Source organism: Hyla sarda, chromosome 8, assembly GCF_029499605.1.
Source record: "Hyla sarda isolate aHylSar1 chromosome 8, aHylSar1.hap1, whole genome shotgun sequence".
Lineage (NCBI taxonomy): Eukaryota > Metazoa > Chordata > Amphibia > Anura > Hylidae > Hyla > Hyla sarda.
Window position 1 is genome coordinate 21992467 of NC_079196.1, and position 12749 is coordinate 22005215.

Sequence of the window (12749 nt, forward strand, 5' to 3'; positions counted from 1 at the left end):
TGCTTCTCCTCTCTTGTTCCCATGGTAACAGGAACCGGTCTATTGTTAAAGTCTATGTTTAGAATCCTGGCTGACACTTCATGAAAACAATTAAAGCCAACCCCCTATTTTACTGAATTATAGCCCCTGAAAAATAAGGGGCTGGGGGTGGTGGGGGCACTTATTTGCATTTAATTTGGTGTCATTTCAGAAGTATTGGCACCCTGGGCTGATTTTCAGCATGCAAACAAGCAAATGACTGCAGTGAATGCAATGGAATATTCTATTGTCCTATAATAGGAAATGAATGAATGAATGAGCAGCTATAGAATCTTTTTACCATGTGGCTTAGAATAGTGGCCATGCACTTAACACCAAAAATATAAAATGAAAAAAATTCAGGGTTGCAAAGAAGTGTGTATTGTTGAAATTTAAATTTAGATAATATATATATATATATATATATATATATATATATATATAGAGCAAACATTACAAAAATGTCAGTTACATTTTTTTTCTTTTAACTTTCTCATTAAAGATTTTAAAAGTCCTTAAAGTTTTTTAATATAGACTTCTGGCGGTCCGTAGACTATAACATTTGTAATAGCATGCATTAGGATTGCAGGTAGTCGTGCTTCAAGACTTCAAGGGTTAAATAGGAATACTTCAGTCTGTGGACCACCTTGGATTGACTATATCGGGAATTAGATTAAGAATTTTAGGATTCCCTCATAGTTCATCGCTGAGTATTTATAGGTTAGGTGTGTGTGTGTGTGGGGGGAGGGGGGGGTGTTATGTTAATTGTGATGGAATGTGACACCTCAAGGGTTAAATAAGAATAGCAAAGTCCATAAAGAGCACTGGTTAAGATGCTGTTGCAGTATACAATGGGTGTACAATAAGAATATATAAGAATCGTTTTAACCCCTGATGTGCTGACCATGATTGTATTGACAACAGATAAGATAGAATTTGTGGCTGATTTCAATACACAATCTCACAAGAAGGCCAAACTTTCTAGCAATAACCAAGCAACCTATTATACTTTTTAAATATGTATGGACCTGTATATACTCTACTTTGTAAATACTAATGTAGCAGAGCCAAGTGTGTCCTTTGGTGCGATACAACTGGTAAAACCAAATCACATCTGTGCTGTAACCTAGGTCTATGCTACATCTGTACATAGGAAACAATTCCAAACTAGACTTGGATAATATGTTTAATTTTATTAATTTTTTTGTTCCCAGTTTTAAAAATCCCACTCTTTTTTGTTTTTGTTTTGTGCAATGTCTTCAGGTTTTGTATATCCTTTAAAGTTTTAAAGTGACCTTTTCCAATGAGGATGTCTGGTATTGTTGCTGTAAAAGACGACCCCGATGCAATGAAGGGATCCGAGATAGACCTGAGCCACTCCAGCTCCATCGAAAACCTTCTCCAATCCGCAGGGCACGAGAAAGGACCGACAGAAAAGGATGAGGGTTGTTGTGATAACAAGCAGGACCCTACGGTAAGACCATGTCACCACGGCCGAGGGTTAACCTTTCAATTATCAGTGTTCATCCCATATAGTGCTGCATTCTTTAAAACATGTAGCCCCTGATGTGTTACTGGTGTTTTTTTTATTTTTTTATTTTTTTCCCGCAAGTCCTGTATGAGCTTGTGTATTAACCTGTTTATAGTGCTAAATAGTTATAACAAAAGAGGAAAATCCTAAAAGATGGTGAAAAAATATGAGGTATGAGGTAAAGTGCTGCAGAATCTGTTGGTGCTGTATAAATAATAATATCTTTTATTATTGTTCTTATTATCATAAACCTAAAAAGCTGATATTTGTATATAAAAAAGGAGTTCCTTACGCTATACTACTTCAATTTATGGATTTTTTTTTAAGGCCATGGGTTAAGATGATAAATGCAAATTATGTAAAAGTGTGATTTTATTTGTAACGGTAAATGTACATTTTCCTCCCCAAAAATTTCTGCGCATACATTTTTTTTCCTATTATTTTTATAGATTTTGTAAAAATTTTTTTTTTTTTTTTTTTGTTTGTATGCTCGACCTTAACCTTTAACAATCTAGAAAGTTCCAATTTCCTTATGTAATTTATATTAACCCCCTCACTGGCGGAGCAGCTTCTCAGTGAGGGGGCGCTGGGATTCTGTTTCCATAACTAATGCGGTGTGTAGAAAGTCATTACTAATTTCATGGCAAGGCCTCATTGTTCACTTAATGCTGGATTTGCTTATTTATTTATTTTTTTACGTTATAACATAAATGTACTCCCTCCAGTGGCTTGTTGAAAAAAATAATTTTTAAAAAATGTGTGTGTATATATATATATATATATACATACTTTTTTGTGTGTGTGATTTAATATATATAAATAGTATAAAAAAATATATTATATTATATTTAATTTTTAATTTTATTATTTTTCAGCTAACTATTTTTAAAGCTAATTTTTATAAAGCCTCAGTTACGAGTAAAATCTGATTCTGTGGTTAAGAACGGATATAATGATATAAAACTAACATTTCCATCAGACTCAGATCCACATAAAAGAATCAAACACCAATACGACAATCTTAACTATTCTACCAGAGGTCCACAACTTTTTTGTGCTTTGTGAGCCTCATTCAACTTCATTGGTATGGTTGGGCCAAAATTATCTATATAAAATGTAGAGAAATAAGACCTAATTAATTTGCAAGCGTTCTTCTGAGCCTCGTTCAACTTGGTTTGGTATTGTTGGGCCAAGTTGAACTCCTTAATGCAGATCTATATGAAAAGCTGAGAAATTAGAAGTCATTCACCGATCGGAATTTGACACTAGTATTATAAAATCCAAATATAATAAGTGTGCAATGGTGTTTTTTGATGCTGATAACTCGGGACTCCTATGGCAAGTCTATGGTAAAGTCGTTGGCCATACGTGGCTCCTGAGCCACTGGTTGTTGGAGACTTTTGGCCTAAGGGTCTGTGGCGTCTCATGATGCTGGTTGATGTACTTGTAGGGTAGATCACACAGCCCCCCTTTTTGCCCTATAGCAGTGCCCTCCAAACTGCGGCCCTCCAGATTTTGAAAAACTACAACTCCTAGCATGCCCGGACAGCCAACGGCTTTCCGGGCATGCTAGGAGTTGTAGTTTTGCAACCTCTACAAGGCGGCAATTTGGAGACCACTCCCCTATAGAGACATCCTACTAGCACCCCCTTATCTCGTAATGGATTTCTGGCATTTTGTAGGTCACTCTGTACAGTGCAGTACCATCTATGACCTTGTTTTATATGTTCTGTGAATACAAACCAGGCATAACCAATCAATCCTGAGTATAAGAGCAAATCATATTGTTTCTTCTGCTTCTGTGCTTTGGAATATCTGCATTTCAAGGCCAAATCTTCAAAGAAAATATATTCGTAAATCAGAAAATTAGATGTCGGGACTCTATTGGCGTAATCCCGGAGAACCCCTTTAATCACATTCGATTCAATTACTGTTCTTCCAATTGACTGTGGATACAGAGAAGAGTGAGACGGGGGAGAAGAAGAAAAAGAAACTCTTGCTGTTTTCAATTTAGCTAGAGATGTTCCCAAGCTATATGCCATGAACGGTGACAGTGACACACTCAAACCTTCACTCCGCCGCCTCAATTTTCTGCGTAATTACAAAAACGTTCAACTGCACTGCAGTGCCGCGTTTGATTGACACCGAACCGTTTCCACTTCATTACTCCGCGAGAATCCGTAGACCCCAAAGCAGTTTTTCCAAGCTTGCAAGTGTGTTAGGGTGTTTCCTTTAGAGGAGCATGTAATTAAAAGATTTAATATATAGTGACCTAGCGTTGTAGGCTTCTTTAAGAAACAAACTAAAAACAGGGAATAATTACAGAAATGGCAACCTTTATGGCAATTTTTTAAATGATCATCTTTAACATAAATAATGCACCCCCCCACCACCACCACCACCACCAAAAAACTAATAAAATTCAAAAATTCAAAATAAAAACCATTCATTTGTCCAGTGCCATGTCATGTTTGATACAGTAATAAGGAAAATGCAAGTTCAACATCAGTTTTGGGCTATAGGGTGGGGGGTGCAATTGCAAGCTACCTTGAAGCCATCACAAAATGTACATCTAGGTTATTTGCCCTGGACACGTAGTCACTTGCCGCTTTTGCCCCCATAAAAAAAACATTCATGTTTATTATGGGACACCTACAAGTCAAGTGACAAACTCTTTGACCCCTAACGTAAAGGACTTCTACTGCTTAGAAAAACCCTTTTTGGATACTTTTTTTTAAAATTTTTTTAGGTAATTCAGGATCATCCTCTTTTAGTTAGATCGGGTACAATGACCATGTCTCACTGTGGAGGTCTCAGCATGTCCATTCGTTACATGGTCAGCCTTTTGATTTTAATGTGACTTGTGTAATTCTTCATCTCCCCTGTGGTGGCATTGCAGGGAAATTGAACGCTCACTGAGCATCGGGGGTTCCGGCAGTCTGGCTCTTATTACGCTCATTGGGATGGGCTGAAGGAAGTGATCTTGCCTGGTCCGTGTTTGTAAATTCTAGATGGGGGTGGATACACAGGCCTGCAATTGTTTGGAGCCCCTTAGGGCTTCTTTAGTATCTGCATCTTAATTATAATGCCATTTCATGAATGTTCTAGATGCTAGTGTACATGACTGTTTGTATCTTTCAAGCACTTGATAATGTAAATGTAAAACAAGTCAAGTGCCAAAAACATTCCCTATAAAGGTTATAAACACTTGAGCTGTTCTCTTCTATTGAGCTCTTTCAAATTCTGTCTAAAGCGAAGTTCACACTGCTGTTGTGCTCCAGCCCATTCTGGGTCCGTTAGGCTGTTTTTTGGGTTTTTATTTTGTTTTGTTTTTGTGCTTAGCCGACCCAGACCAGGTCAGAGCACAACTTACACCACCGGGTCCCGATAGATCCTATTGATTTGAATTGGGTCCATCTGGTATCCAGAATTTTACCGAAACTGGTTGGACAAAAAAGGACATTCACTATTATTTTTTTTTTCAAGCCGTTACGATGGACAAGCCTATGGAGCTCCATTTACCGGAGCACAACGGAAGTGTGATCAAGCTCTCGGTTGTCAAGTTTTCAATAACAATAGGAAATTATGGCCTTTACAGTTTCTTACAGAAGTTGTCACTATTTTTCCCCTTAGTCCCCATTCACATCTATCCAGCTATCTGACAAAGTTTCCCTCCAGCGCAGTAGAAATGTTTCGTAGGGAAAACTGATGATAAAACTGATCCCGGTCATTTAAATTGGACTGGTTGGATTTATCTGGCTACTTAATCATGATGCCGGATAGCTAGACATGCCAGGCAGGGGAACATGTCTTCCTCCGTCCAGCCTACACAAATTACACTGTGTCAGACTCATATACAACTAATGAACTTTGCTATCACCTTGTGGCATCAGTTGTCGCATTAGTTGTGGTCGGTTTCCTGAGCCGGATATTTGTGAACTCGGCTTTAGACATCTGAAAGGATAAATTGTCCTAAATAAGTGCTAATACCTTCCTTGACTCTTTAGGTGAAATCAGATTTAGGAGTAAGTGACAACCTCTGTGTTAGCTATACTAGCTGCATTTACTGTTGTGGCTATTGAGAAGCTGCGCAGAAGAGGAGGGGTGGGGGCTGGGAATAAATCAGAGTTTTAGTTTTCTTTTTGTTTTCTTATTTTTAGAACCTTACTGTCATTATAAAGAACTTTTGATAGGTCAACCAGAAATGTAAAAAGTTGCTGATCGCATCGGGTCTCACGCCTGAGACCCGCTGCAATCTTGAGTTATTGGCCAGGTAAGCGGTGGCATTGCCCAGAAATCTGTCCATTTCTCTGCATAGGAGTCTAATAATATCAGACATAACATAATCAGAGGGAGATTGTGTATATAAAGTAGAGTTCCATGGGAGCTGTGTTTTTTTTTTATTTATTTTTTTTTTTATTTTTTTTGGGAACTTCTGGATTACTATCCCATTGAATGACACAAAAGTTAGCTTGTATGGATCAAAACTGAGATCGCATTCCAATGCGTGTTAAATGGGAATTAATAGTAACCTAAACTTTAAAGGGGCTATCCAGGAATAGAAAAATAGAGCTAATTTCTTTCAGTAACAGCTGTACGTCTGTCCACAGGTTGTGTTTCGGGTATTACAACTTGGCTCCATTCACTTCAACGGAACTGAGCTGCAGAACCACACTCAACCTGGAGACAGACAGGGAGTGGTTTTTGAAAGAGATTAGCTTTGTTTTTCTGTTCCTGGATAACCCCTTTAAGCTTTCATTGAAAACCGTCCTATACTCCATTGAGGAGGTGGTTGGTTTTCAATATAGTTTTGCACTATAAAACCTTACATAAAAGAATTGAAAACAACCATATAGGAAATATATAAACTCAACGTGTGTGTGTATGTGTGTATGTTCCAGCATCACGTCCAAACGGCTAAAGATATTAACATGAAACTTGGCCACATGTTACTTATATGTCAACAACAAACATAGGATAGGTGATTTAACCCTTACTCACCCACATTTGCTAGGGTTTGGATTTTTGTTTAAAGTCCCATACAAATCTTTGGGAAATATATGTTACTGCATAACTTCCAAACAGCTGGAGATATTTCGATAAGACTTGGTCACATGTTACTTATATGTCCACTTAAAATATAGGATAGTTAATTTAACCCTTAACTACCCCCATTTGTGAGATTCAGGGTTTTTGTTTTAAGTCCCATGCAAATCAATGGGAAATGTATGTTCCCACATAACTTCCATACGGCTGGAGATATTTCAATACCTGGTACACGTATTACGGGACGGGATATGAGGACGGGATGGGAGGACTGGATGGGAAGTCGGGATATGACAACAATATATGATGACGGGATTTGAAGTCAAAAGCTTCCTCTGTGGCTTTTCCTCCACAACAAGGATTGGGAAGGAAAAACTGGTCAACGCCGGGTACTCGGCTATAGTATAAAAACACCAAGTAGTTAAAATGATCAAATCCACAAACCTGAATGCAGTGTCACATACAGGTTACATAATTCTGAACCAGGATCCAGGTGCCGGAGATATGGTTGGCTGGAACCCTGGTGTAGAATTTCCTAAAGCTTTGTAGTTTTTGGCTTTGCCGGATTCGTATATGATATCCCCAGAAAATGGAATCCTGGAAATGTTCCCTTCTTACTTTTTTGAGATTCTTGTAAAAATGGAAATTCTAAAAAAAAAAAAATATATAAAAATGTAAGCTTTCAGTCCTCAGTGTACCCCTAGGTGTAAAGATTGAGGGGTATACTGAGGACTGATAAAACTAAAAAATGTTCTAGAATTTCCATTTTATACTGGTGAGGTGCAAGATTTTTCTGTTAACCTCATACACTCTATTGTGAGCTCCATAATATCCAAAATTTCAGAATCTTATAAAAATGGTTGTGTGACTACAGTCTTATACAATGATACCACTGGTGCCAAGTGTCTACAGCTTGGGAGGGACACTAAGAGCTACCAAACCACTGGTTGTAAAACATCAATAACCAAACATTTTTAAATACGCTAGAGATTTGAGTCTGGTCTATATACATGACCAGTTACATTATTCATGTGCATTAGTCACTTGTCTTTCAGTCCAAGCTATTTTTTCAGAACTCCTGACAAATGTCTATGGGAGATGTTGAATCTTCAATCAACATCTGATGTCGGTGACGGAGGGTCGGATAAAACAAATTGGTTAGATTTTATCTCTTCGTCTTGGTTTCCTTAGTGTCAGAGGGCACCACCTATTATCAACTTCATATAATAAACCAATATATATATTCAGAACGTACATGCTAAAGCTGGAATTGTTCATTTTAACTGTTCGCCCAAGGATCAAACATGGCCCTTATAAAGGTTCTCCTTTGATGTCTTGACCAAAACGGAAGTAATACCTACAACCTACCTAGATACCCAGGACCCTTTAGTATACATGGCATGTTGTTTATTATTGTCTTTGGACATTATGAGATCTTTTGTCTATTCTGTACCACATAGGATATTGAGCGTAACTAAGAATTACTAGAATAAAAGAAAAAAAAATTATTAATTTTTTGGTTGACATTCTTAAAATGTTATCTTATTCTCATGTGTTTTTTTTTTTTTTTTTTTTTTTAGAGCAAATTGCTTAAAAAAAAAAAAAAAAAGTATAGTAGTATAAAAATAATAGTATTTTAAGAGCAAATTGGAGTCTAAAGAAATCACATAAATCAAACAGAACAGGTTACTACTGCAAGAATCTTGCGCTGTACAGCCTCGAGGAACGTGTCTGAAGACATCTCTTTCTTTGACATTTCATTTCTCACTGTAATATGGGAAAGGCTATACGGTATTTTTTCCTCAACACTGGCTTCGAAATTGAGACATCATGCTTCTGGAATTAGTTTAAGTTGGAGAGCGCACATCCGATGATCAGGGAGATTTATCGCACTAACCTCCCAATCTGGATGTATCACAGTTATGAAGAGACAAATCGAATAAATGCAATAAGTAAGAATAGAATTTATTTTTTTATAATAAGGCGCCAACTCGAGCCTGAAGTGGCTGTGTCATTATAATGTATTTTTGTAGTTACATATAGCTCGACGAAAACTAAAAATAAGCTTTAGTATAGGTCGTTGGGTTAGATCTCAAGGCTCTGGAGGGGAACAGAGTCAATATCTGAGATCAGTATTTTCTTAGAATCCATCAGTTTAATTTTATTTTTCATTATATTTGGATTTTATTCTATTATTTTTTTAATCTGTAGAGTTTATTTTTTATAGTAACTTGATTATTCACATAGCGTTTAAGACTTAAGACACAAATCAAGCATTTTCAATTTTTTCATTTGGTTGGAATATTTAAATATGCTAATTTAAACGAATAAATTTAATTGCTAAAAAAAATGTGTGTGTGTGTGTGTGTGTGTGTGTGTATATATATATATATATATATATATATGTATATGTGTTTTTTATTGCAAAAGAAAATTGGCATTGTAATTATTATTCATCAAAAACCTGCTTAATAATAAAACCATCAAAACATGTTATTAAGCTTTTGGCTTATTGCTTATTGCTATTGAAAAGTGCAAATAAATAGATTGGCTTCTTCTCTGCACATCCTGACTTATTAAAAAAGAAGTGTGGGGGTGGGGGGTGTAAGAACATTTTCTCATACTTAGCGGATGAACCGAGATGAAATAAGTGACACAGTCTTATCAATTTTCCAAGTAGAATACATCAAGAATTGTTTTTGTATTTTTAGTTGCCTTTTTTATTTGTCTATTATTTATTTTGTTGAAATTTTTTGCCTTGAAAGGAAACCTTGGAAAGGTTAATTTAGCCCGGCCTCGTAATTATGATTGATGATCTTGGCTTTTTCCTTGTCATGAATCCCAGTGGTATCTTCCTTGTTGTGTAGGGGAGGGAGTTGGGGAATTTTTTTTTCATTTTGTTGCTCAATAACTGGGCCCAGTTAAACACATCAATCTAACTGTAGTTGTGCGTCTCCTCTATGTGTTGTTGTGTTGTTACCTGCTTACTAATATTTGTTTTCTATCTTGTAGTTGTCCTTTTGTTAATTAGATCTGTTATTCTTGTACCTACTCTTTTTTAGCGCTCGGTTCAGCCTCTGGGGCAAACAGGAAAAAGGTCTAAGGTATAGTAGCGGGCTTGTTTCTAGCATGTTCCATGGCTCTTTTGCCTTATTTCTTGTGTGCGTTCTTGGCATTAATGCACATTTTGTTTCTGCCTTTATTTTGGCTGCTTTGTTTTTTGTAATTTTTATACCTATTTTTTTATTTTTTATTTATGTAATGTGTGATGTTTTTGTTTGCTCTTTTGAAAATGTATGCAGAAAATTCTTTATGAGCTCACTGAATGCAAAAATACGATAAAATAAAAGAAAATAGTTTTACTACTTTTCTTATGTAGTCATTTTGTAAATCACTTTCACTTTAGTCAAGTTCAAAGTTAAAGCTAGTGCGGAGTCTGGCTGTGTGTGAAGAGTCGCCTCCTCCTTCCACAGCTGATACCCCCTTGGACTTTCAGGTAATGGATATGTTTTCATGGATCTGAATTATTTATATATATATTTTATTACACACACATATATATATATATATATATATATATATATATATATATATATATATTTTTTTTTTTTTATCCCATTCCACCATAGTAATGTTTCCACCAACCTACCACAGGGCCGAGGCTTGTAAATCTATTATGTGTTGTCAGGCATTTAGGAATCCTGATGTATTTTGCAATATTGCAGCATGACTTTTAAGTTAATATGAGGGTGACCTTGCAGGTTGACCTACTGAAATGACTGTGTTGGTTATGAGCAATACATGACTGCTGTGGGAGAGAGGCGGAATATGACACGAAATGAGAAACCTTTTGGGTAGTCGCGCAATATATGCAGTATACAGTATTTTATTTACGTACCAAGAACGTAATGACTTTAGATCAGCCCTTATTTTAAGCCATATATTCAGATTTCGTAGACTATTATTTTGTAATTACAGAATTGTTCAAATTGGCAAACAAACTAGAAAAGGATCTGGAAATCCCCCCACCCCACCCCTTCATAATCTAAATTAAAATATTGCCTATCTAAGGGTTAATTTGTAAAATAAAATCTAGACTATTTTGGATTAGATTCATGCACATGAAATCAAAGTGACAACCTCCAAGAACAACATTACAGGTCTTCAATGGGTTGTTGCTCTGCTTTTTTTGGACTGTTAAAGGGGTATTCCAGGAAAAAACTTTTTTATATATCAACTAGCTTCAGCAATTTAAACAGATTTGTAAATTACTTATATTAAAAAAATCTTAATCCTTTCAGTAATTATGAGCTGCTTAAGTTGAGTTGTTCTTTTCTGTCTAAGTGCTCTCTGATGACACCTGTCTCGGGAACTTTCCAGAGTAGAAGCAAATCCCCATAGAAACCTCTTCTACTCTGTGCAGTTCCCGAGACAAGCAGAGGTGTCAGCAGAGAGCACTGTTGCCAGACAGAAAAGAACAACTCCACTTCAGCAGCTGATAATTATTGGATGGATTAAGATTTTTTAATAGTAATTTGCAAATCTGTTAAACATTTTTTTTTCCTGGAATACCCCTTTTAAGTACCAAATTTTCCTTTTCTCTTGAAAGTTTAGAATATCTGTTTAAAGGGGAACTCTGGTGGAAAACCATTATTATTATTATTATTATTATTATTATTAATAATAATAATAATAATAATAATAATAATAATAATAATAATATAATAATAATAATATTTTTATTTTATTTTTTAAATCAACTGTTACCAGAAAGTTAAAGGAGTACTCCGGTGAAAATATTTTTTCTTTTAAATCAACTGGTGCCAGAAAGTTAAACATATTTGTAAATTACTTCTATTAAAAAATCTTAATCCTTCCAGTACTAATCAGCTGCTGAATGCTACAGAGGAAATTCCTTTCTTTTTGGAACACTGATGACATCACGAGCACAGTGCTCTCTGCTGACATCTCTGTCCATTTTAGCAACCGTGCATAGCAGATGTATGCTAAGGGCAGCATGGTGGCTCAGTGGTTAGCACTGCTTCCTTGCAGTGCTGGGGAGTTGGGTTTAAATCCCACTAAGGACAACAATAAATAATGTGTTATTATTATTATTATTATTATTATAACGTCAGCAGAGAGAACTGTGGTCGTGATGTCATCAGAGAGCATTCCAAAAAGAAAAGAATTTCCTCTGTAGTATTCAGCAGCTAATAAGTACAGGAAGGATTAAGATTTTTTAATGGAAGTAATTTACAAATATGTTTAACTTTCTGCCACTAGTTGATTTAAAAGAAAAAAGGTTTTCACCGGAGTATCCCTTGAAACAGATTTATAAATACTTTTCAGCATCTGTATGCTACAGAGGAAATTATTTTTTCTTTTTGAATTTCTTTTTTGTCTTGTCCACAGTGCTCTCTGCTGACACCTGATGCCTGTATCAGGAACTCTCCAGAGCAGGAGAAAATCCCCATGGCAAACCTATGCTGCTCTGGACAGTTCCTGACACAGACAGAGGTGGCAGCAGAGAGCACTGTGGACAAGACAAAAAAAGAAATTCAAAAAGAAAATAATTTCCTCTGTAGCACACAGCTGCTGATAAGTACTGCAAGGATAAAGATTTTTTTAATAGAAGTCATTTACAAATCTGTTTAACTTTCTGGCACCAGTTGATTTAAAAAAAAAAAAAAAAAAATGTGTACCCCTTTAAGAAATAAGATGTCATTATTTTCTCCTGCTCTGGCAGAATTTCCAAGCGGAATCCGGAAGTAAAATTAAGTCCTATTGTTTTCAACTGGATTCTTCTGCACCGTGCACACGGTGGAGACATCTGCCGCTAAAATTCCGATTTAGGCCTCTGCAGATAGAATTGACATGTCAATTCTTTCTGCGGAATCTGCTCGGAAATGCATTGCTGTCTATGGAGACTGCACATAGCCGTGCGGTCCTAGTGCCGATATGTTCTGCTGGTGCCCCGTGTCTGCGGAATATCCACCCCTGTCTGTACAGGAAAATTTAGGACAATCTTTATGGGCAACATTATAGGTTTTGGGTGGTTGTCGCTTGGCTTTTGTAGCAACACATTTCTCTAGTCGAGAACTAATCCATCAGAATCGGTATTTTGATTGTCCTAGAGCAATATTTCCCAACCAGG

General features: G+C 36.2%; 1 protein-coding gene across 18 annotated transcripts in view; it reads left to right on the forward strand.

Annotated features, from left to right (window-relative positions):
• R3HDM1 (R3H domain containing 1) overlaps positions 1-12749 on the forward strand; it is a 104717-nt gene that overhangs the window by 16544 nt on the left and 75424 nt on the right. For 17 of the 18 annotated variants that reach the window (XR_008847254.1, XR_008847255.1, XR_008847253.1 and 14 more), the window contains exons 3-5: positions 1282-1492; positions 9658-9699; positions 10002-10091. Coding sequence is in view for 15 of the 18 variants with exons in the window: in XM_056536307.1 (XP_056392282.1) it covers positions 1322-1492; positions 9658-9699; positions 10002-10091 (303 nt within the window). In the remaining 3 variants the exon portion in view is untranslated. The remainder of the gene's footprint in view (positions 1-1281; positions 1493-9657; positions 9700-10001; positions 10092-12749) is intronic. The other variant, XM_056536312.1, reaches the window with a different exon arrangement.